We start from the raw sequence: 26,529 nt of genomic DNA on the forward strand, positions 1-26,529 counted from the left end.
GTCATCCAACTGTCTGGTCTGATTAGCATATTACGCTTTCATTATTATAGATGGGACCACCATCGTATGTGTGGTCCATCATTGAACCGAAATGTTATTACGTAGCACATGACTGTACAGTTTATTTATTTATTTATTAATTTATTTATTTATTTATTTAATTAGGGGAGAACTTCACCTTTTCACTTACAGGTAGCACTTTATGACTTCCCTTTGGCATATACAAATTGCCATTACCTCATTTGTGCTCTGGGGTCATTATTAAATAAAATAAGGGTTACTTAAACACCAGCACTACAACACTGAGAGTCAATCTCATAACCAAATGACTAACAGGCAGGTAGTGTATGCAGTGTGTATACACTGGACAAAGGGATGATTCACATCCTAGGCAGGTGGAGGGAGATGGTGTGAGATTTCACCATGCTACCCAGAGCAGTTTGTAATTTAAAATGTGGGAATTGTTTATTTCTGGAATTTTCCATTTAATATTTTCAGAACACAATTGAAAATTTAATATTTTCAAAGACAATTGAAACCGCAGAAAGCAAGACCTCAGATAAGGGGAGACTACTGTACTTGCTACCCTAATTTCATGCCACTTTGAGTATCTTCTTTTATCTCAAGGAGTACGGAAATATTCTTACACATGTATCAAAATAAAATTAGTTTTAGAAATTATCATATTGTGTTTTGAGAGGGATAGAGTGTTTAAAAATTAACTACATAGGTTGTCAAAATTGCAAAGATTATGATAGTCACTGAATTAAATAATTTATTTCAGGAAGTGATCTTTCCATGCTTATATGTGCTAAGGCTATGATTAAGAATATATAGTTTCTGCCCAGCTGATGTGGCTCTGTGGTTGAGCTAAAGCATATTTTTTTTAAAAAAGAAGAGAATATATAGTTTCTAAGATTAGTAATGTAACCTTTTCAATTTATCATGCTATATGTAAATAAAAATTTAAATATATATACACATACATATATGCACACATGTATATACACAGTTGATTCTTGAAAAACATGGGTTTGAATTGCATGTGTCCACTTATATGCAAATTTTTCGCAATAAATATATTGGAAATTTTTTGAAAATTTGTAATAATTTGAAAAAACTCACAGATGAACTATGTAGAATAGAAATACATGCATCAAAAAATATGGAATAGATATGTCATGAATGCATGAAATATATTTAGATATAGTATATTTTAATATATAGAATAATAGTATTAGTCCATTTACTACCATAAAAAATAGACACATCTATTATAAAAAGTTAAAATTTATCAAAACTTAACACACAGAAATACTTTTAGACCATACATGAAACCATTTGCAGTGGAGAGAAATGTAAACAAATGTAAAGATAAGATATTAAGTCATAACTGCATAAACTTAACTGTAGTACATAGTGTACCAATGTAATAATTTCATCACCACCTCCTGTTGCTATTGTGCAAGTGTTGTGAGGAGCACTTAAAATGCCCAGGACAGTCCTAGCCGGTTTGGCTCAGTGGATAGATCCTTGGCCTGCGGACTGAAGGGTCCCAGGTTCTATTACGTTCAAGGGCACATGCCCAGTTTGTGGGCTTGATCCCCACTAGGGGGCATGCAGGAGGCAGCCAATAAATGCTTATTTCTCATAGATGTTTTGTCTACCTCTCCCTTACTCTTTGAAATCAATAAAAATATATATTTAAAAAAATGCCTGTGACACTAATCATCTTCTTGTGAACAGATCGTCTCTGCAGTAAATTGATTTTGCAGTAAAAAAGTGATCTCATGGCTTTTGTGTATATATTATTTTAAATTTTATGGCAATTCTGTATGCCAGTGGTTAACAAATCTCTCCTGCCCCTGCATTTCCGCCTGCCTGGCCTGTGGGAGGTTGTCTTCTTCACCTATGGCCTCAAGTACAACTTTGAGCTGATCCTCTTCTGGAGACCTGACTCTGTTTCTCAATGAGTGGCGCCTCAAGGCTGAGTACAAAAGTGGGGGGCAACAGCTAGAGTTGGCCCAGCACCTCAGCAACCGCATCCTGTGGATTGGCATTTCCATCTTCCTGTTGTGCCCCCTCGTCGTCATCTGGCAGATCCTCTGTGCCTTCTTCAGCTGTGCTGAGGTGCTGAAGCAGGAGTCTGGGGCTCTGGGAGCACATTGCTGGTCTCTTTATGGCCACTGCTGCCTCTGCCACTTCAACGAGCTGGAGCATGAGCTGCAGTCCCGTCTGAACTGTGGCTACAAGCCAGCCTCCAAGTACATGAATTGCTTCTTGTCACCTCTGCTGACACTGCTGGCCAACGATGCGCCTTTGCCAGCTCTATCCGGGCTGTGCTTATTGTCCTCACCATCTACGACGAAGATGTGTTAGCTGTGGAACACGTCCTCACCACTGTCACACTCCAGGGGGGGTCACTGTGACCGTGTGCAGGTCCCTTATCCCGGACCAGCACATGAGGTTCTTCCCTGAGCAGCTGCTGCGCGTGATCATCGCTCACACCCACTACATGCCTGACCACTGGCGGGGTAATGCCCACTGTTCGCAGATCCAGAACGAGTTTGCCCAGCTCTTCCAGTACAAGGCAGTGTTCATTTTGAGGAGTTACTGAGCCCCAGTATCACACCCCTCACCCTCACCCTCTGCCTGCGTCCCCAGGCCCTGGAAATTATAGACTTCTGCAGTTTCACTGTGGAAGTCGTTGATGTTGGAGATACCTGCTCCTTTGCCCAGATGGATGTTTGCCAGTATGGGCATCCCCAGTGGCTATCCGCTGGTCAGACCAAGGCCTCAGTGTATCGGCAAGTGACAGCAGAGTTGTCACTCATGCACTTTGCTATCACCAACCTGGCTGGCAGCCACCACGTGAGAGCACAGCCTTCCTGAGTTTTCTCAAGGAGCAGGTTCAGCAGGATGGAGTAGCTGCTAGCCTAGCCCAATGGCGTCTACTCCCTGAATATGTCCTATGTCCATCCAGTCCTTACAGTCTGAGCCATTGAGCCTTATTGCAAATGTGGCAGCTGGCTCATCTTGCCATGGCCCTTCACTTCCCAGAGACCTGCAGGGCTCCAGGCACAGGATTGAAGTTGTCTCTGCCCTGTGCTCCTTCTCCCCGCTGCAACCTGGTCAAGTTTCCACGGGCCCGGCTCCCAGCACCATGACAGGCCCAGTATCATGCCAGGACAGCCAGCTCCTGGAGCAGTGTGTGGGAAGGACAGCTGCAGAGCCTGGTGCTGTTGGAATATACATCCACTGAAATGAGCCTGCATGCCCTCTACATGCACCAGCTCCACAAGCAGCAGGCTCAGGCCGAACCTGAGAGGAATGTGTGGCACCACCAGGAGAGTGATGACAGTGGGGTGAGTGCTCCTGAAGAGGGAGGAGAGGGTGCCCGGCACCCCCAACCTATCTCCCTCTCTGTCAGCTATCCCTGTGTTTCTGCTTCCTGGCCTGGAGCACCTGAGACCACTGCCCTGCAAGGGGGCTTACAGAGGCATTATGGGGTCGTCACAGATCCTGGCACAGTGCCCTAGGCTCCCTCTCACTTCTCTCGGCTGCCCCTTGGCAAGTGGACTGAAGATGGACAGTCAGCATCAAGGCACCCAGAGCCCATTCCTGAGGAGGGCTCTGAGGATGAGCTTTCCCCTCAGGGGCACAGCTAGGCAAGGCTGGGGAGGGTCCGTATGCCCAGGATGGAGATATCTATTGCCCTGCCATCCCGTCCACCTGCCATGGGGGGCTTCTCTGAGTGCTGCCTGGCTCCATGTATATGGTGTTTATGTGTCCGTGCCTGGCCAAGAGAGGTACAAATACTGGGCTCACCACAGACTCAGGAGAGAAATTGGGGGCCTAGGAACCAGAGCACACAGGACTCTAACCTCATCCCCAGAACCCACTTGGCTGAGTGTGGAGCTAGAAACTGGTCCCCAGCCCAGCCCCAGTACTGCTACCTTTGCATCTACCCTCACGAGTCTCCAGAGAACTGCCTACCACAGTAGCTGCCAACCTGTGCCAACTATGGAGTGGGGAGGCTGGGACTGGACCCTCAGCCTCTGTGGCCTCCCTCTCTTCACCCTGAACAGATGAGCAGCTCACGCTGTGGCCCTTAGCTCACCCTCAGTTCTCTCTGAGTGCCACAGCCTGCTCACCCCTTCCCTTCCTGCACATCGCTGGCATGTGAGCTGCTTGCTAAAGTTCTGTTCACTTGTTTCCCTTCTGTTCAACTTCTGATTTGCGCTGGTGTAGAGGCCCTAGTTCCCAGCTCTTCTTTTGACATTAATGATGGTTTCTAAATTATAGGAGCAGGATGGACATTTTTTTTTTTTTTTTTTTTTTTTTTTGCTATCCTCTACAATTTTTTAGATAGGCCCCTGAGAGCATATCAGATTCTCATGGTTAGACAATGTCCCTGGCCGGCCAGAAACTCATGAGTTCAACACTGAATGGGTTGTTGTGATCTACTTGACCCCCAAACACAACGCTTCTAATTCAATCTCCTGATCAGGGGATAGTAAGGATTTATAAGGCTCATTGCACATGGGACTTTGTGGGGGGAAAAAAACCAAACAAACTGTGAACTCTATGGAAGAGAACTCTGATAGAATATCATGAAAGTCTGGAAGGATCACACCATTGAAGATGCTATTGTTGTTAGAGAAATTTGTGAAAGCCATCTAACCTGAAAACAATAAATTCCTGCTGGAGAAAACTGTCCAGATGTTGTGCATGACTCCACAGGAGTTATGCCAGAGCCAATCAAAGAAACCATGGAAGAGATTGTGAATATGGCCAAGGTGGGGGGGGGGGGGCAGTGAAGAGTTTCAAGTATCTTGAAGAAGATAACTTGATGGAGACGAGTGCTTCCGAACCAATGCCAGAGGATGAAGAAGAAGACAGAAAGAAGCAGTTCCAGGAAACAAACTGACATTAGACACCTGGCAGAAGGGCTCCAGGTATCAAGTCTGCTTTGACTTCTTTTACAGCATGGGTCCTTCTATGGTGTGGGCACTGAAACTAAAGCAGACAGTGGAAGGCTTGGTACCACAGAGACACATTTTTAGAGAAATGAAACGCAAAAAAGTCAGAAACTACAATATCTTTCTGTAAAGTTATTCTGAGTGTGCCTGCCTCTTCTGCCTTCCCTTTCACCTCCTCTACCTCTTCTTGCCCCCTCTGAGACAGCAAGACCAACCCTCCTCCGTCTCCTCCTCCTCAGCTTACTCAGTGTGAAGATGATGAGACTGAAAACTTTTATGATGATCCACTTCCACTTCATGAATAATAAATAACCATCATGCCATACATTGAATGAACTTATCTGTTGTGTATGTGTGTGAGTGTCTTCATGTGAAAATATAACTGTGTGACAGGAATTGTATGAGATGTTTTTGGGTCATCATTGCCTAATTATTCTTCATGAGCAAGACTTGTTTTGAAATGATAGCTATACTTACATAGGCATAAGGTGAATGATATATAATGTAAAATTAATAATGTGTTAGTTTTCTTACTGTTTTATAAATGCTTTAAAAATTACATTACTGTACAATATGCTAATGTGTATCAGGCTATTATAATAGGTAATTGGTTTAAAAAAACAATAACAGTGTTTATACTGTCTTATGAATATGTGTTACTATATGCCATAAATATTTTATAACAGTTTATTTATTAGCATGCAGACTAGACTACAGGGTAGTCCTTGGGTTACGTCGGACTCTACATACATCGTTTCGTGGTTATGTTGCCATCTCCCATTTATTTATAAAAAAAAAATAGTTCCATCATTTTGATGTATGTACATATGTGCTTTATGTTTTTTATTATTTACTTACCACAAGTAAAGGTCAGGAATTGTTAACTTTAAAAATTTTTTTTTTTTTACTGTTTCACTTTATTACTGCTGTGTATGTGCTCCATGTGAGTGAGGTAGGTGCTTATGTAGGTGGGTTCCTACTTACAGCGAAAATCACATTTTGTTGCTGCCATAGGAACGTAACTCTGATATAACCCTAGGACCTACTGTATTTAGTATAATCATAGACTGCCATCAAACAATTGTATTGCTCTTGCTTTATTAGAGCATAAATTGTTATACCTGTAAGTAAATAAGTTTCTTTTTTACATCTTTCATTTTCTAAAAAAAATGTGTTTTTATTGATTTTTAGAGAAAGGGGAAGGGAGAGGGCGAGATAGAAACATTGATGAGAGAGAAATACCCATCAGCTTGCCTCCTGCTTGCAACCCAGACATATGCCCTGACTGGGAATTGAAACAGTAATCTCTTGGTGCATGGTTTGATGCTCATCCACTGAGATACACTGGCCAGGCTTACATCTTTCTTTCTTTTTAAATATATTTTTATGGATTTCAGAGAGGAAGGGAGAGGAAAAGGGAGATAGAAACAACAATGATGAGAGAAACATTGATCGGCTTGCCTCCTTCACGCTCCACACTGCAACCCAAGTATCTGCCCCAACTGGGAACCGAACCATAATCTCCCAGTTCATAGGTTACTCAAACACTGAGCCATACTGGCTGGACACATATTTCATTTTTGATGTCTAGTGTTACTAATACATATACTATCTACAGTGTTTTGTATCATATGAGACAGTATTGATATAGGTACTGACAGACAATTCATCTTGTAAACAAATGATGTAAACTTATGGTATCAATATAGTACAGTACTATAAAAGTATTTCTCTTCCTTATGATTTTCTTAACATTTTCTTTTTTTAGCTTACTTTATTGTAATAATACAGTATAAAAACATATAACATGCAAAATATGTGTTAATTGACGGTTTATATTATTAGCAAGACTTCTAGTCAACAATAGGAATTTTGGGGGAGTCAAAAGTTAAACATGGATTTTTTATTATGTGTGGTCTGTGCCTGTAACTCCTTTGTTGTTCAAGGTCCATCTGTGCATGTTATTGTAACTTCCTTTTTTTAGGTCTTACTTTTGAAGAGAGGGATATCATTGAAGGAGCCTTCCGTCAAGGTCAGATTCGAGTCTTGGCAGCAACTTCTACTCTTTCATCTGGGGTGAATTTACCTGCACGTCGTGTGATTATTCGGACTCCTATTTTCAGTGGTCGAACTCTAGATATTCTTACTTATAAGCAGATGGTTGGACGTGCTGGCAGGAAAGGAGTAGACACAGTAGGTGAGTATGAAGTTAATTTCAGTAGTATTGCAGATGGACAATATTGTTTTACTTGAAATTTGATTAGTCCCTGGCAACCCAGTTCTCATTATGCTGTGTTTGTTATCCAACACACTAATGTCACCCTTTTGGATTTACTTACTACCAATTATGTAAGTCATTTTTTCATATATTGTCAACCATTGATTTTTCTACTTAGGTGAAATTAGGATTTTCTTTTGTATTATATACTGTGAAATGATTTAGTATTATCTTAATCAAGCGAATTATCACATTAGCTAGAATATGTTTAATTTCCAATATAGTCTCTTATTTAGTGTTAATGAAGGGAGTAATTTTCTTCCCTTTTTTTCTTTAATTTTGATGAAGTCCATTTCTCTGTTTTTTTTCTTTTTAATATAACTTTACTGATTTCAGAGAGGAAGGGAGATGGAGAGGGAGAGACAGAAAGAAACATCAATGATGAGAGAATCATTGATTGGCTGCCTCCTGCTTGCCCTGCACTAGGGATTGAGCCTGCAACCCAGGCATGTGCCCTGACTGGGAATTGAACCGTGACTTCCTGGTTCATAGGTTGACACTCAAGCACTGAACTATGCCAACTGGACTCTTTCTTTCTTTTTTTTAAATTGATTTTAGGGAGAGAGAAACATCGATAAAAGAGAGAACTTTGATTGATTGCCTCCCATCGGGGATTGAACCTACAACCGGGGTATGCCCTGACCAGTAATTGAATCCACCACCTTTTGGTGTACAGGACGGTGCTCCAACCAACTGAGCCATACCGGCCAGGGTGAAAGGAGTAATGTTCATGGATATTAGTATTGTTCAGGTCTAAGAGAGTTCAAATAGTGATGATGAGAGCTGGGAAGCACTCTCACACTTTGGGAATAGGAACTATACATACCATCTTTTCCTCTCTTAATTGGTGCTAGCTCTAAAAATAAAGTTTTCAGTTTCTTACATTGCATCAGCAAATAATAATAATGTTATCAGCAGTCCTAGTGAAAGTTTTATCTTAAGCAATGAGGAATTAAAAATCACTATACTATTATTATTTATAATAATATGTAATATGTATATTATTTCTAACACCCTACATTATTCTGGGTGTGTTGAATTGTTATGAGTCTTATAACTTTAAAGAAATTTTGGACATCTACTTTGGAACATGGTGGAGGTCAGGACTGGAATGAGGGTGAGAGTGTGAACAGGTGAGAGGTGCCTGTGTGTGAGTGTTCTGTGGGTGGGAAGGAAGGGGGAGGGAGGGAGATGGGCGGATTTGGACGCTTCTGGAGAGGAGTTACTGGCTGCCACGTGCTGCTTGGCCACGTGCTTCTCTTCACATGCTTCTCTCCAAAGGGTCTTCCAGGGAGGAGGCTGTGAGGAGCAGCCCTGCCCCAGGGCTCCTAGGCCACAGACAAATGCTCTTGGTCCTAATGCTGGTTCCCAAAGCCCCCTGAACACAGACCAGACAGCAGCTCAGTGTGCTTTGGTGGACCCCCCAGCTGCCTTGATAAGTAGTGCCTGGCCTACCCCCACCATATTGGCGAGTGGGGTGCCCAGCCCTCCTCCTCTGTGAGTGGAGCATCTGGCCTTCCCCCTCCACCAGCAGAGCACGCCTGCTCTGCATCCTCCACCAGTGTAGTAGCGCCTAGCCCAGCCAGCCTCCTCCACCAGTGGAGCAGTGTCCAGTTATCCCCTCCATCAGTAGAGCACTCCACCAGCAGTGCCCAGCCTTCCCTGTCACCTTGGCACTTTGCCTGCCTGGACATAGGGACCTGCTACCCTCTCCAGCATGCCCAATCTGGTGCCCTTAGAAAATTGGCCCCCATCATCCTGATATAGTGTGTCTGGTACTGCTACCATGACCCAATGCCCTATGATGCATGAAACTGCCACCTCAACTGCTTGTGCCTGACCCAGCACCCTTGAACAAATGGCCCTGCCACCTGACACTACCTGGTTGATATGACTTGATGCCCATGGGTGCACGGACCTGCACAGTGACCAGGAGCCTAATAAATTGTCACCGGAAGATTGGACCCACCATTGCAATCAGGTGCAACCAGTCACTTCTGGACACATGGACCTGCTCCATGACCCTGCCTGCCTCACGCAACACTCCGGACTACCAGACTGCTAAAATGGGAAGACAAAGAAACAACCACCAAATGAAATAAAAAGAGCAGTCGCTAGAAAAGGAACTAAATGAAATGGAGGCAAGCAATTTGTCAGATAATTCAAAGTAATTGTTACAAGGGTGCTCAAACAATTTAGTGAGAACTATAAGCAACTAATTATAAGAAACTTAAGGAGAACTATACCAACATGAAAAAAGAGGTTAAAACAATGAATAAGAGTCAAGCAGAAATGAAGAATGACATAGCTGAAATAAAGAATATCCTGGAAGTATTCAATAGTAGACTAGAAGAAGCTGAGGACCAAATCAGTGAATTAGTAGATGAAGTAGGGAAAAAAATACCTATTCAGAGCAGCAATTGGAAAAAGAAATTAAAAAGCAAGAGGAGACTTTAAGGGGGCTTTGGGACACTAAGAGACATAACATCTGCATAATAGGGGTGCTAGAAGAGAAAAATTGAGCAAGGACTAGAAAATCTGTTTGAAGAAATAATGACAGAAAATTTCCCTGACCTGATGAAGAAAAAGTCACACAAGCCCCGGAAACAGAGATCCCAAAGGAGATGAACCCAAAAAGATGCACATCAAAACACATCATAATTACAATGGCAAACATTAAAGACATCTGTAATACTTTCAATAATAAGGATAAATAAATAAAAATTTGGAGGAACATTCTCTGTTACTTTATCTTTCTGTTTGTAGGAGGTAGTTTATTGACATCAACATTATACCAAATTTCACATGCATAGGCAAACAGTTCTGTGGCTATTGAAGTGAATTTGCATATCCAGGAGAAAAGGGACAATTTTAATGAGAAAACAGGTGGGTATTCTGGGAACAAAAAGCAGGGCAGTATACCAAGGAAGTGACATTTAGAATAACTTGATTTGCCATATGAGATCCCTAAATATAGTTGATCCCTATATTTGATGGATGTCATATTTATGAATTTGCTTATTTACTCAATTTTATTCATATAAACACTTGTTGGGCTTTCCAGAATTTGAGTCTCTGGAAGCACACATGGCTCTCTACCCTCTTGCTTTGGCTATCACACTGTAAACAAGCATCCTTTTTATGGTCTATTTTGTGCCACAGTCTTTTATTTTTGGGCTTTTTGGTGACTTAACTGTTTAGCATGACCCCCAAGCATAGTGCTGAAATACAGTTATTATCTAGTGTTCCTAAGTGCAAGAAGGCTGTGATATGCCATATAGGGGAAATAAGTGTACTACCCTGTTTCCCCGAAAATAAGACAGTGTCTTATATTAATTTTTTCTCCCAAAGTTGCGCTAGGTCTTATTTTCAGGGGATGTCTTATCTTTCCATGCGCTAGGTCTTATTTTCGGAGGATGTCTTATTTTCGGGGAAACACAGTAGATAAGCCTTGTTCAGCCATGAGATATAGTACTGTTGACTGTGAGTTTAATATTAATAAATCAATAGCACATCTACACTAATAAAAGAGAAATATTCAAATTTACCATCACTCCACAATGCCCACCAGCCAATCAGGAGTGAGCATGCAAATTAACCCCAACAAAGATGATGGTGGCCCCGCTGCCCAGCTGCTCTGGGCCTCTGGGAAGCACGCCGCATGCAGGCACAGAGTGGCCAGGAAGGACACCTGATATGAGGGAGAGGGTGAGGGGCAGAGGGAGCTACAGAAGTGGTGCTCTGGTTAGAGCGAATATTGAAGGCTCCAACCAGAGCAAAGACAGAAGGCAGCAGCCAGAGCGAAGGAAGAAAACTGGGTGCTGGAGGAAAACCGGTGCCGGCAGCCAGGGGAAGGAAGGCCTATTCGTACAATGCCTCTAGGATTAAACAAGGTCTGTTTAGACCAGGGGTCTTCAAACTACGGCCCGTGGGCCACATGCGGCCCGCAGAGGAGTCTGATCCAGCCCGCCAGGTTTTTTGGGCAGTGAGCGCAGCCGAGGTGTTACAGTAGGAATTAGTAGTTCATATAGTCCGGCCCTCCAGCTCTCTGAGGGACCGTGATCTGGCCCCCACTTTAAAAAGTTTGAGGACCCCTGGTTTAGACAGAAACATACTTAAGACAAGATTTTATTGCAAAAGTTGAGTTAGAGGATAGCAGGAAACTAGCCCTGAATCTCCCCTAGGAGCAATGGTTCAATATTCCCTAATTCAGTTTGTGGTGGCTACAGAACATAACTACCACAAATAATAAAAATTGACTAGAACTTATTAGTGACTGGATTAGTTAGAGTATAAGTTTACCGCTATAACAAAAGCCAACATAACAAGTGTTTAAATAAGGTAGAAGTTAGTTTCTTTTCATATACCAGTACAGTCTGGGGTTGATATTGTGATGCCAGTGTCAGGGACCAAGTTTTCTAGTTTGTTTTTCCATGTTCAGCAATGTGGTTTCTATCCCATGGTGCAAGATGATTGCTCTAGTTTCTGTCAGCACATCTGCATTTTAGAGATCCAGAAGGGGAGATGAGGAAGTTAAGAACATGTTCTGCCCTTTTAAGAAGATGGATACCCATTTGGCTCTGGATAGTGTCTGCCTGTGGACTTAAGGGTCCCAGATTAGATTCTGGTAAAAGGCACATGCCTGTGTTGTGGGCTCAATCCCCAGTAGGGGGCATGCAGGAGGTAGATGATCAATGATTCTCTCTCATTATTGATGTTTCTTTGTCTCTCTTTCCCCCTCCCTTCTTTGAAATAAATAAGAAAATATTTTTCTAAAAATGTGCAAAGTATTTTTCCTCACATACAACTAGTCACATGGTTACTTTTCTCAATTTCAGTGGAAGCTGGGGAACATAAAATCTTTAGCTGCTGACCATATACACAACTTACCTTAGGGGTTTTATTTTATTTTAAAAATTATTATTATTTTAACCCTCACCTGAGACTATTTTTACCATTGCTTTTAAATAGAGTGGAAGGACAGGAGAAGGAAAGGGGGGCAGGAGGGAGAGAGAGAGAAAGAGAGAGAGAGAGGCGGGGGGGGGGAGAGAGGGGAGAAAGAGAGAGAGAGAGAGAGAGAGAGAGAGAGAGAGAGAGAGAGAGAGAGAAAGAGAAAAACATTGATGTGAGAGAAACATTGATGGGTTGCCTCCTGCATATGCCCCAAGTGAGGCTGGGGATTGAGCCTGGAACTGAGATGCATGCTCATGATGGGAAATGGAACCCGAAACCGTTTTGGGAGCATGGGTTGAATCTCTAACCACTGAGAACACCAGCCAGGGCCGTTTTTTTAAAAAAAATATTTTTATTGATTTCAGAGATGAAGGAAGAGGGAAAGAGATTGAAACATCAATGATGAGAATAATTGATTAGCTGCCTCCTGCATGCCTCCTACTGGGATTTGAGCCTGAAACCCAAGCACATGCCCTTGACTGAAATCGAACCTAGGACCCTTCAGTCCACAGGCCAAGGCATTATCCACTGAGCCAAAACAGCTAGGGCCAGGGCCATTTTTTTTGTTTAAGTTTAAAGAAAATTATTTTTCAATTACTATTTTTAAAAATATATTTTATTGATTTTTTACAGAGAGGAAGAGAGAGGAATGGAGAGTTAGAGACATTGATGAGAGACAAACATCAATCAGCTGCCTCCTGCACACCCCCTACTGGGGGTATGACCACAACCAAGGTACATACCCTTGACCAGAATTGAACCTGGGACCTTTCAGTCCACAGGATGATGCTCTATCCACTGAGCCAAACCGGTTTCGGCTTCAATTACTATTGACATCCAATATTATTTATATTAGTTTCATGTGCACAGCATAGTGGTTAGACAATTACATAATTTTCAGAGTGATAAAAAAATATATGTTTTGCTTCTAAGCTAATGGAAAGAGGGCAAAGAGCTTTTTTCCTGTGTTTGCCACTTTCCAGTTGCCTTCAGGTCAAATTAATCCTTAATATGAAGAAAGTGGCATATTTTAGTGTGGCATATATATTCTGATCCCCTATAACAGCGTTTTTCAAACGCTGTTCCGCGGCACACTAGTGATGTTGCCTGGTGTGCCGTAGGTGCAGACAAGACAAGAATTTTATAATTTTTCACTATTTTGTTTACTTAATATTTCATAATAAAGTAATTATAAAATACTTTCTTTGTGTTTATTTGATTCCTATTCAAGAGAATTACTTTATATATAGTCAATATAGGCACAGAGTTAAATTTTTTTAACATTTTCTAATGGTGGTGTGCCTCGTGATTTTTTTCATGAAACAAGTGTGCCTTTACCCCAAAAAGGTTGAAAAACACTGCCCTATAATCCAAAGTCCACAAAATAAAACATTAGCAATAATTTTTGACCACAACAGTCGCTATCATCTATTATTTCCTTTAACATGAGTAAGCCAATTAAGTTCTTTTTAGCCAGTATCTTATGGAAATGTGTTGATATTTTGCAAACATATGATTTTTTTGGTTATAGGTGAGAGTATCTTAATTTGTAAGAACTCTGAGAAATCAAAGGGCATAGCCTTAATTCAAGGATCTCTAAAACCTGTTCGGAGCTGTTTGCGAAGACGAGAAGGAGAAGAAGTAACTCCGAGCATGATAAGAGCTATTCTGGAGGTAAGGCTGTCTGCTAAATTACCACTTGCTCTTTTGTACCTATACTTCAATGGTAGAACTTTATATATGAAAAAATCTTAGCTTGTGTTTCTTTATGAGGTCATTTAGAGACTTCCCAAGTCTGAATCTCTTCTATTTTATATAGTTATTAGAGGCCCAGTGCACGGATTTATGCACCAGTGGGGTCCCTCAGCATGGCCTGTGGGGATCGGCCAAAACCGGCAGTCCAACATCCCGCAAGGGATATAGTTGTGTGCGAAGTGGCAGGCAGTCAGGGAAGAGCTGGAGCCTGAGCCCAGGATAGGCGCCATGCTGCTCCTGCTCATCCTAGTCCTGTTGTGCCTGCTGCTGCTGCTGCTGCTGCTGCTGCTGCTGCTGCTGCTGCTGCTGCTCAGTAGGCTTGCTGCCTTTCACTGTGGTCTCTGCACGCCTGTCCTAGGGCAATACCAGTGCGCCTGTGACTGAGAAGCAGCCACGGGCTCGCGCCCAGTCAGTCCTGATGCTGTTCCCTATCTGGTCCCAGTCCAGATGGGGAAAGGGCGCACAGGCGGAGTGTCTGCAGGAGAGGCTTGCGCCACTGTAGCAGTGCTCACCAGCCATGAACCCAGTGTCTGATGCCTGTTGGTCAGCTGAGCGATGCTCCTGCTATGGGAGCGCACTGACCACCAGGGCAACTCCTGCATTGAGCATCTGCCCTCTGGTGGTCAGTGCGCATCATAGAGACCAGTCGAATGGTTGAACGGCTGCTTAGGCTTAGGCTATATATATATTTCCTGGAATTTAATACAACTAGTGCTATATCAATCCATTCACAACACTGCAGTAAAGTCCACATGCCAGATGGTTCCTTTTACTTTTTATATATGGTCTTACTTATTTTCTGAATAAAGGTGACAAAAATGGACTCTAGTTTCTCCATCTAGATAATACCTGTTCACACTAAAATAATACCAAATTATAAATACACATGACTAGAAATTTCAAACAGTATGGAAAGATTTAAAGTGAAAAATAAAACTTATAGTCCTCAAAGGTAACCCCCTTTAAATATTTTCATTAATTCATCCAGAAAAGTGTTCTATTTGTATATCAGCATGCATATCTTGCTATTGACTTTAGTAGTGGTGTTGGGGACTGATGCTTTTACTCAGACCCTGCTTTATTTCTCAGTTAAAAAAGAAAGAAAGAAAAAAGGAAAAGAATTGTTAACTTGGGATTGGTAAGGATGATGAAAGGAGGCACTCTCATATACTGCTATAACTCTTGGAGGACAACATGTTCATACCTAGTAAGATTTTTTAAAATGCACATAGCCATTTACCCAGCAAATTTACATCTAGGAATTTTACGTAGGAATTTATTTGTGAAATTACATCAAATTAAATGTACAAGAATGTTTATTATAACACTATTGGTAATAGGAAAAAAACTGGAAACACCCAAAATAGCATTAATACTAAATAAATATTGGAAAAACTGAGATAACTCTGTTTAGGATGATTCGTTATACTTCCAATATGTGTTAAGTGAAAGAAGGCAAGGGGCAAATCAGTATATGTAATAGAATAGTTGTAGGAAAATGATACCTGCAAGATGCATTGACTTCATCTTGGTTTTATTTTTTAAAGGTATTTTTATTGATTTCAGAGAGGAAGGGAGAGAGAGAGAGAGAGAGAGAGAGAGAGAGAGAGAGAGAGAGAGAGAGAGAGAGAAAGAGAAAGATCAATGATGAGAGAGAATCACTGATTAGCTGCACCTTGCACGCCCTCCAATGGGATCAAGCCCACAACCTGGGGATGTGCCCTTGACTGGAATCAAACCCTGGACCCTTCTGTCCGCAGGCCGACACTCTATGCATTGAGCCAAACCGGCTACAGCTGACTTCATCTTTTTCTACACCTATTCCCAACCCTTCTTCTGGTTAGGAAGTATTCCATACTAGGATTTTTCTATGCCCACATACTTCAGAAAGAAGAATGAGAAGAACTATTTTGATTGTTGGCCATGAGCAATCACAACATCCTTTATATATGTTGTTAGTTTCCATATTTCAGTAGATAATGATCCACATATTTTCACTGATTGACTTATTTTCTGGAAAATTTTTTATGTTATCATTGCATGTTGTCTACACTTATAATGAATGGAGTTAGTAAAAACTCTCTACATTAAGATGCTGATAACATTTTAAGAGAACAAAAATCACTTCATTTATTTTATATCATGAGGGCCCACATATCTTATTAAAAAGTTACAGAAAATTTTAAACCTCTTGTATCAGATAATAGTTGGTGGAGTGGCAAGTACATCACAAGATATGCAGACCTATGCTTCTTGCACATTTTTGGCTGCAAGTATGAGAGAAGGGAAGCGGGGAATTCAGAAAAATCAAGATCCTGTTCAACTTGGAGCAATTGAGGCCTGTGTAATGTGGCTGCTAGAAAATGAATTCATCCAGACTACTGAAGCTAGTGATGGAACAGAAGGTAACTATGACTTCTTAGATTCAGTTTATTCACTTTTTCATCTTTACTGAATTAGATGTGTGTGACTGATTAATAAAAGGAAATTAATTTTTCGAGGAATGTATCAACTCATTTTTAGTAAGTCAGTGTTGTGTTCAGCAACATCAGACAATTCGAATAGAGCCTGCTCATAAAGAATCCATGCATTGAACAAGATTCTGTTTGTAAAATTTATCAGGGACTAAAAGGTTAATTACAGAATACAAAAAGACTGTGTTGTTTTATTTTCAACATCTGATCTTTTATTCCCCACCCCCAAACTAGGAAAAGTGTATCATCCAACACATCTTGGGTCGGCAACTCTTTCTTCCTCACTTTCTCCAGCTGATACTTTAGATATTTTTGCTGATCTCCAAAGAGCAATGAAGGGTTTTGTTTTAGAGAATGATCTGCATATTGTCTACCTGGTAAGTTCTGTTTGTTTTTTTTACTTTCATATTGGTGAAAATGGGAAGAAAAAAATATGTAGAATCTTGAACATCAAAGATACTCTAAGAAAACATCTTGTATTGATAAGAAAGCAATGGTAAATTCTAATGAATAGATTCAACACTCAAATAAAAAGGCCTTGACTCCAGCTCAAAATATTGGCAAATCAATATACATTTATGTTTTAAGTTAAATGAAAAAAAATTTATAGTTTGCATGTCCTATTTGAATATTTAAGACATTTATTTTTTTTATTTTTTTTAATTGATTTTTCACAGAGAGGAAGGGAGAGGGATTGACAGTTAGAAACATTGATGAGGGAGAGACATTGATCAGCTGCCTCCTGCACACCTCCCATTGGGGATGTGCCTGCAACCTAGGTACATGCCCTGGACTGGAATTGAACCTGGGACCCTTCACCGCAGACCGACGCTCTATCCACTGAGCCAAACCGGCTTTGGCTTATTTGTTGTTGAGCTCCATAGTGAATTATTTGTACTTTTCAACTTCAGAATTTCTATTTATTTCTTATTTTTAAGTCATATATTTCTCTTTACTTATATTTTCTACTTAATAAGATGTTGCCATTAGACCTTTTATTTCATTGCACCTGGTTTTATTTATTCTTTGATCAAAATTATAATATCTGCTTTGAAGTCTTCCAACATCAGGAACCTCTCAAAAGTGTTTCTTTTGCCTGCTTTCCCCCTGCATTTGGTACACACTTTTCTGTTTCTTTGCATGTCTTACAGGTTTGAATCCAGGGCATTTTAGATAATACTAGTATATTGTCGCAAATGTGGTTATTGATTCCTCCTTCCCTTCATTCCTTTTTTAAAAAATTTTTTTATTTTCCTGACTCATTCTTAGACATCATATAAAATACTGAAGGTACTTAACTTTTAGAATATTGAAATTAAAAGTACCTGTGATTGAAGTTCTTGGATTCTGTAAAATCTAGTTTGTGTGCTTGGTAGTCTCTTGCTTTTCTCTTGCCTGTGAGTTGTTTATGAATAAATGAGGTATTTATCACATTTATAGTTTCTATCTTCAAACTAGAGGCCTGGTGCATGAAATTCATGTACAGGAATGGGGGTCCCCTCAACCCAGCCTGCACCCTCCAATCTGGGACCCCTTGGGAGATGTCCAAGGATCGAGCCTAAACTGGCAGTTGGATATCCCTCTCACAATCCAGAGCTTCTGGCTCCTAACTGCTCACCTGCTTGCTCCTAACTGCCCCCACTGCCAGCCTGATCACCTCTAACCACCTCTGCTTGCCAGCCTGATTGCCCTTACTGCCCCCCTGCCACCCTAGTTGCCCCCAGCTTTCTCTCCCCTCCCCCCCCCCCCAGCCTTATTGCCCCAACAGCACTCTTCTGCCGGCCAGGTCAGCCCTAACTGCCCCCAACCTGCTGTCCTAGTCACCCCCAACTGTCCCCCCCTGCTGGCTTGGTCGCCCATTACTGTCCCCCTCTGCAGCCTGGTCACCCTCAACTGCCCCCCCTGCCAGCCTGGTCACCCCTCACTGCCCCCCCCTACTGACCTGGTTTCCCCCAACTGCCCCCCTTGCTGGTCTGGTTGCCAAACTACCCCCCCCCCTCCCGCTGGCCTGGTTGCTCAAACTGCCCCCCTGCTGGCTTGGTTGTCCCCAACTGCCCCCCCCCCCCCCCCCCCACCGCTGGCCTGGTCGCCATACACAGCCTGCTGTTCTGTTGTTTGTTCATCCCTCACTAACCCCCCTGCCAGCCTTGTCGCCCCACGCAGCCTGCCAGCCTGCTGTTCAGTTGTTACTGTTACTGTGATGGCTTCCTGGACAATTTGCATATTCCTCTATTATTAGTATAGATACTCTTTTGATTTTAATATGACACTTATATTTACTTGTTCCTTTTGTAATCAATAGTTTTAGCTAATGATGATGCTTTTTTCCTTCAGGTTACACCTATGTTTGAGGATTGGACTACTATTGATTGGTATCGATTTCTCTGTTTATGGGAAAAGTTGCCAACTTCTATGAAACGGGTGGCAGAACTAGTTGGAGTTGAAGAAGGGTTCTTGGCTCGTTGTGTAAAGGGAAAAATAGTAGCCAGAACTGAGAGACAACACCGGCAAATGGCCATCCATAAAAGGTAAGTATCAAGGAGTATTTAATACAGTATTAAATATGCAGTAGATGTTCAGTTTCTTGAGTCGCTTTCATTGTCATTAAAATCAAATTTTTGGCTCCATTTAGTAATTTTTTTAAAGTTTACTGTATTAGTATGTGCTGAATTTGTTAATATATTAGTTTCTTCCTTGCTACTTGTAGTTTAGAAGCCATATATATGAATACTTCTTATAATAGAACATTTAATTAATTCCTCCTCTTAAAGAGAATGTGAATTAAGATACATTAGGAAAGGATGTTCCTGATAGCCATAGAAGTGATTAATTAACTACTGCAGAAGAGTCAATAAAAGATTCAGCTGAAAAAAAATAAAAGATTCAGTTGGGAAATTGTATAGGCTTTTAACTTTTTTGAAATATACTACAATTATTTTTTTCTTAAGGCATTAGTCTCTAATATATTATTTATAATATAGTCAAGAGTAAGTTTTGTAGGATTCATATACCTAGATAATTTGTGGCACTATTGCCTTTCAAATAAAAACTTTTTTATACTCAAATTCTTTCACTTTATTGAAATACTAGAGGCCTGGTGGATGAAATTCATGCACGGGGGGAAGTGTTCCCTCAGCCTGGCCTGCACCCTCTCGCAGTTGGGAGCCTTCGGGGGATGTCTGACTGCCGCAGAGGCAGGGAGAGAGCCCCACCATCACTGCTGCGCTGGCCAGCCATCAGCCTGGCTCAGGGCTTTTGGCTGAGTGGCACTCCCCCTGTGGGAGCACACTGACCAGCAGGAGGCAGCTCCTGCATCGAGCATCTTCCCGTTGGTGGTCAGTGTGCATCATAGCTGCCAGTCATTCCACAGTTTGGTTGATTTGCATATTAGCCTTTTATTATATAGGATGATTATACTAGAGGCCCGGTACAGGAAAATTCATGCACTGGAGGGGGGTTCCTCAGCCCAGCCTGCCTCCTCTCACAGCCCAGGAGCCCTCAGAAGTGGGAGGCGACTGGAGATCAGGAGAAGGCGAAGCCTCATCACACTTTTGCTGCTGCCACTGCTGGCAGCGCAAGCCTCGACCAGCCCTGGTTACCTGAGCCTTGGGCGGTCCTGGGTGACTGGGAAGCTGCTATCCAAGGCTTGCCTGTGATTCAGGCCAGCCCTGGGCGGCTGGGGGGCTGAGGAGACTGGGTGCCGCCATCTTGTGGCTGTGGGCGCCGCCATCTTTGCAACTGTGTGAGGGTCAATTAGCATATTCCCTCTTTATTAGATAGGATAACCATATAACTGTGTATTAAACGTTGTTTTCAATTTTATGCCATCATATTTCTTGAAACAAGTCTTATTTTTTGAAATCGGTTAGCAGTATTTAACCATAGACAAAATATTTTTGTTGTGCAGATATTAAATTCTATACTATAGTACTAATATGTGTTAGAACTTACTTTACAAACATTGAGCTCAGACTTTGCCCGCTAATCCTATATCTTATTAGGAATCTTTTCAGAATGTAAACCTCTCTTGCCTTTTTGGTTCGTACTTACTTAAACCTTTATTGTAGATAAAAGTGATCTCTTATCATATTTTGGTGATTTACTTTCCAGGTTTTTTACCAGTCTTGTGTTATTAGATTTAATCAGTGAAGTTTCCTTAAAAGAAATTAATCGGAAATATGGATGCAATCGTGGGCAGGTTCAATCTTTACAACAGTCAGCTGCTGTTTATGCAGGTCAGTTAAATAAGAACTTCCACATTTATTTAAGACTGAGGTTTGAGGTTAAATTAAGATTACTTCTCGATCCCCCATCCCTCAATTCCATTTTACTGTCAGCTTCTCTAAAAATAAGGGGATTATGTCAAGCCATAATTTTGTATAATCCCTAACATCATCAGGACACCTTTGTTTTCTGTTTTTTGTTTTTCTCTTTTCTTTTTCCTGTTGCCTGCTGGAAGAAGAAACAGACACAAAGTTTTCAGTGATCTCTCTTTTTTAGCTAGTTACTGATTAATACTTGCTATTGAGGAGGATGGCTAATGGAAAGGGATTTCTGCGCTTCTGACTGTTCTAAATTATTATTTCTTGTCTAAGGAAACAGTAGTCTTATTTAATAAAGTTAAACCCACATTCTGTAAGCCAGTCAAACAGGAAAGTTAGGGGTCTGATTTTACCAAGTCCTTGGGAAGGAAACCCTGGGCTGCTGGAGAGTGTGCGTATTGTGAAGGCACGTGCACATGTGAAAGATACTGAGGGAAAGATGGGGTGGGAGGTAGTACGGAAGGAGAGACTCACCTTTCAGCTTACTGGCAGCAAATGTCTCAGGGTGCCTCTAGGGTTAGTGTTCTCACAGGGAAGTGATTTTTTTAATGACTCGGCACTTGGCTGTGCTGGTCTCTATTTCAAGAGTGTCTAGCTATTGAATTGGGCAACCTTTCTTTGAAGAAAATATCAATGGGAGATTCACTTTTTAAAGTGCTTGGAGCCCTTGAATATTTAAATCAGCTTTCTTATTTTCCTCTAGGTAGAAAGAGTCCCTTACCTATTTTTAAGGGTTCTCTCTTCCTTAAAAAAAGAAAGGAAAAAGGGAGAGATTGAAAGAGAGGAATGAACTTGGATGAGGGCTTTTTGTTTTGTAGTTATGTGCTCTGCCTTAGTTTTTTTCAAATGTCAAGTACATGATTAAGAATAAATGAGGCACAGCCACTGTGGAAAACAGTATGGAGGTTTCCTCAAAAAATTAAAAATGAAACACCCGTTAGACCCAATAATTCCACTTCTAGGAATATATGCCAAAAAATCAGAAACACCAATCAGAAAGGATATATGCACCCCTATGTTCATAACAGCACAATTTACAATAGCTAAGATTTGGAAATAACCTTAGTGCCCATCAGGAAATGAGTAGATTAAAAAACTTTGGTACATAAACACAATGAAATACTACACTGCTGTAAAAAAAAAAAAAAAAGAACTGTTACCATTCACAACAGTATGGGTGGACACGGAGAGCATTATGTTAAGCAAAATAAGCCAGTTGGAGAAAGATAAATGTCGCATGATCTCACTCATTTTTGGACTATAATGAACAACATAAACTGATTAACAAAAATAGATCCAGAGACAGAGAAGCATCGAACAGACCATCAAACCTCAGAGGGAAGGCCAAGTATGGTGGAGGGAGGAGGGGTAAGAGATCAACCAAAGGACTTGTATGCATGCATATAAGCATAACCAATGGACATGGACACTATTTAATACTTTAAACAACAAAGAATAAATAAAATAAAATAAAATAAAATAAAAGAATAAATGAGCCTGCCCTGGTTGCTGTGGCTCAATTGATTGAAGTATCATTCCATACACCAAAAGGTGGTGGGTTCAGTTCCCGGTCAGGGCACATACCTGGATTGTGGATTTGATCCCTTGTCCAATCTGGGCACTTATGGAAGGCAAACAATCAATGTTTCTTTATCTCTCCCCTTTTCTCTGAAATCAGTTTAAAAAAAAAATAAGTAAAATGACATTTAATGTGTTTAGCACATTTGTTGGCTAATTAGTCCATTAACATATATCTTCTCTCCTGTTAATTTACACCATGGGCCTGTTAAACTTGACAGTTCTCCAGGAAAAAGGAAACAGTGAAACAGAAGTATACTAAAGAAATAGAGAATTGATCTATAAAGAAATTTTAATTTAATAAATATTCTATGCATGTTCTAGGGATGATTACAGTATTTTCCAACCGCCTGGGCTGGCACAACATGGAACTGCTACTTTCCCAATTTCAGCAGCGTCTTACATTTGGGATCCAGAGGGAGTTGTGTGATCTTATCCGGGTGTCCTTACTTAATGCCCAGCGAGCCAGATTCCTCTATGCATCTGGCTTTCTTACTGTGGCCGATCTTGCCAGAGCAAATGTTGCTGAGGTGGAGACTGTTCTGAAAAAAGCTGTGCCTTTTAAAAGGTAAGAGAATCCCCTATCTGCAGAGGGTTATTAAATGAAAAATCATGTCAATTTGTAAATAATAGTTTCTGTATTAAAATATTTTTCTCTTTGATAATATCATGACATAGTTGGTGTAAGTGGGAGGAAACATGGCTACTTTTTCCCCCTTTAGGGTTACTTTTCATTTTTATACTCTAAAAATATTTCATGACTTAAAAGACATTTCTGAAAGTATAATTCTCCCCTAGAAAAATTGAATAAAGGTAAGGTTCCAATGCTTAGTGCTTTGATGATTTTCAATATATATTTTAGGGCTCACATTAGACTTTCTTTAGGCAAGAGCACTTTAAAATGTACTCCTCTTGCCTGGCTATGGGATTCAGTGGTTGAGCATCAACCTATAAACCAAGGAGGTCACTGATTCTGAGTCAAGACACATGCCCATGTTGTTGGCTCAATCCCCAGTAGAGGGCGTGCAGGAGGCAGCCAATCAATGATTCTCTCATCATTGATTTTTTTGTTTGTTTGTTTTTTACCTATCTATCCCTTTTCCTTCCTCTCTGAGATCAATAAAAATATATATATATTTTTTAAAATGTACTCCTTCTGAATGTTCTTTGGAACACTACTCCCTTAAAATAATTGTTAGAGTAGGATTCCTTGATTATTGTGTACCTGTGGGTAAACAAGTTATTGATGTTCTGGTCTCAGTGTATATATAATCAAGGAATAGCTTAAGTAATTTCTCAACCACTGTTCCTTGAACTCACTCTTATATAAAATATCAGCCATATCCTGTTGATATTTAGACACTTCTAGGTTTAAGAGTTTTATTTTCAGGTATTAAAAATTTGTTCAAAATTTATAAAAGCAATCAGTCTCATTTACAGTTCAATATTTTTTTCCTCACACTCAATTTAGGCCTGATACAGGCTCTGAAACTTGTAATAGTATGAGAAGGAATAGGGCATATTCAAAGGAGCAGCCTTGCTGCCCCCCAGAGCCACCTCACATTGTGACTGCTCTCTGCCTTCCACCGCCATCCCCAGGTATGGCTCCTGCGAGAATAGGTGCCCTATGCGCTGCACCCAGCATAGCTGTGGAGGTATAGCTACCTCTATCTAGATTTCGAAGGATAGAATTGTCTGGAGTTTTAGACCATAACCCTGGGAGTAACACAACCCAGACCATTGTAGAGTCCCCACTAGTGCAGTACTCAGTGGAACTATAGGGCTGGGGCCCTCCTGTTACCCCAGACCAGAAGAGCAACTGATGTGTGATTTTGTCACTTTGGGGTATGTCCCTAGCCAAAGACTATTTGGAGTATGGTTTAGAACCTTGTTGTAAAAGTGTTGTTCTCTTCTGGAGCCTCTGATTTTTACAGAATCTTTGGAAATATACACACTTGTTTAGGAGTATGTACTGTTAGTTCCTGAGGTAGAAAAGTTTAGATGTGGTAACCATATGCCATACATCATACATGACCCTTCCTAGGGGTCATCTGAAGACAGCACACATTTAAAAAAATTAATTGGGAAATATTGTTTAACACATTTTAGAATCATTTTTTTTCAAAAACTATTTTATTTTTAAATATATTTTTATTGATTTCTGAGAGGAAGGGAGAGGGAGAGAGAGATAGAAACATCTATGAGAGAGAAACATTGATCAGCTGCCTACTGCATGCCCCTACAGGGGATTGAGCCTACAACCCAGACATATGCCCTGACAGGGAATCAAATGATGACTTCCTTAGTTCATGGGTTGATGTTCAACCACTAAGCCACACAGGCCAGGCAGAATAATTTCTTATTATCCTAAAGCTATTATTGTCATGGGTTTACATCTTCTGAAAGCCCCGAACTTTATTGATCAAAATTAGTGACACATGTGGATCATGTGCCTTTTCATATGACACACTGAGAAAGACATTGCTCCTGAAGTATTCTTTATAAAAAATGTGTAATATGAATTTAATCAAAAGCAAACATCAGACTGAATTGAGAAACATTCTACAAAATTATTAACTAGTACTTTTCAAAAATATCAAGGTCATGAAAAAGAAACACTGAAGAGCTGTTTATAATTAGAGGGTAAAAAAGACTTGGCACCCTGGCTGGTTTGGCTTAGTGGGTAGAGCATCAGCCTGCAGATTGAAGGGTCCCAGGTTTGATTCTGGTCAAGGGCACATGCTGGGTTGTAGGCTCTATTCCCAGTAAGGGGCATGCAGGATGCAGCCAACCAATGTTTCTCTCTGATCAATGTTTCTCTCTCTTCCTCTCCCTTCCTCTCTGAAATATATATATGTTTTTAAAATATATTTTTATTGATTTCAGAGAGGAAGGGAGAGATAGAAATATCAATGAGGGGAGAGTATCATATCTTTTCATGTTTTAGGACCATTTAAAAACATCTTTATAGGTTATATGGTTATATATTTTTCTTATATTTCTTATGGATTTGGGACTTTTTGCCTCCCGCATGCTCCTAACCAGGCTTGGGAGCCTGCAACGAGGTCTGTGCCCTTGACAGGAATCAGATCTGGAATGCTCTATGTGCTGAGCCAAAGCGGCTGGGGCAGCACTACCGTGCTCTTAATGAAAAGCCGTTATAGTGTGTTTCAGTGTCTGGTAGGGCAACCTCCCTCTCATAGTTTTTCAGTATTTTCCTGTCCACTTTGGCATGTTTGCCCATGTGAAATTTGAAGTGTCTGTTGATATTTTATTGGGGTTCGATTGAAATTTAACTTACAATTGACCCCTTTATAATGTTGAGTCATCCTATCCACAGGTAGGTAATTTCTTTGCATTTGATATCGTTGTGATATTGAGGATTAAAAAAAAAAAAAAAAGATTTCCACAGACAGCTTTTCAGGAGTTTTCAAGTCTTCCTCATAAAGGTTTTGTATATTTCTTGTTAAATTTATTATCATTTAATCTTTATTGTTTTAATTGGTTTGTGCCTGTGATCTCTTCTATATGGTTATTATTTGAGTATATGGAGGCTATTGATTCTTGTATATTGTTATCCTGTTATTTTCTGAATTTTTTTGTTGTTTGAGTTACTTCTATAATTATTTTTAGGTATACAGTCATATCATCTACAAGTAGAGATATTTTACTTCTTCCTTAGCAATTTTTATATGTCTAATTGAATTCTGTTGTATAATTGAATCAAAACTCCAGGTTTTTATCCAAGTTATCTTCATAGCCCTAACTGAAGCCTGCTTCAGGGGAAAAGTGTGACAGTTTAACCACTGCCATTTGTTTCTTCTAGTCTCAACTCTTTTCTGGTTTCTACTTTCTTTGGTCACTTCACTGTCCCTTTAACATTTTGTCCAGAGTTTGTATTATGTAGGAGGATTTGTTTTCAATGCAAGTTTTATGATGCTCACTTTTTTAGTTGTCTTTTTATTTATTTAAAGAATCTGTCTTAGTGAGGCCTTCCCTGGTTATGCTATTTAAAAATTGCAGTATCAAAAAAAAAAAATTGCAGTATCACCCATCCCACCCTGGTGTTTCATTTTTTGTACACAACTCTTATTATCAGTTGACATAGACTATATTTTAACATTTGTTTGTTTTCTGATTTCCCCAACTAGAATGTGAGCTCTATGAGAGCAGATATATTTCCCTCC

General features: G+C 40.6%; 1 protein-coding gene and 1 pseudogene across 2 annotated transcripts in view; both read left to right on the top strand.

Annotated features, from left to right (window-relative positions):
• Nucleotides 1-26,529, top strand: part of POLQ (DNA polymerase theta) — an 88,452-nt gene that overhangs the window by 14,984 nt on the left and 46,939 nt on the right. Inside the window, exons 9-15 of the mRNA XM_084871492.1 lie at nucleotides 6,967-7,179; nucleotides 13,745-13,887; nucleotides 16,169-16,373; nucleotides 16,677-16,819; nucleotides 18,777-18,970; nucleotides 20,553-20,677; nucleotides 22,667-22,910. Coding sequence (XP_084727618.1) covers nucleotides 6,967-7,179; nucleotides 13,745-13,887; nucleotides 16,169-16,373; nucleotides 16,677-16,819; nucleotides 18,777-18,970; nucleotides 20,553-20,677; nucleotides 22,667-22,910 — 1,267 coding nt within the window. The remainder of the gene's footprint in view (nucleotides 1-6,966; nucleotides 7,180-13,744; nucleotides 13,888-16,168; nucleotides 16,374-16,676; nucleotides 16,820-18,776; nucleotides 18,971-20,552; nucleotides 20,678-22,666; nucleotides 22,911-26,529) is intronic.
• Nucleotides 1,836-3,668, top strand: LOC311617370 (autophagy-related protein 9A-like; annotated as a pseudogene). Its single transcript has one exon. The product of its transcript is annotated as an autophagy-related protein 9A-like (transcript).

The sequence above is a fragment of the Pipistrellus hanaki genome (genome assembly GCF_964339955.1).
Source record: "Pipistrellus hanaki genome assembly, chromosome: 2".
NCBI lineage: Eukaryota > Metazoa > Chordata > Mammalia > Chiroptera > Vespertilionidae > Pipistrellus > Pipistrellus hanaki.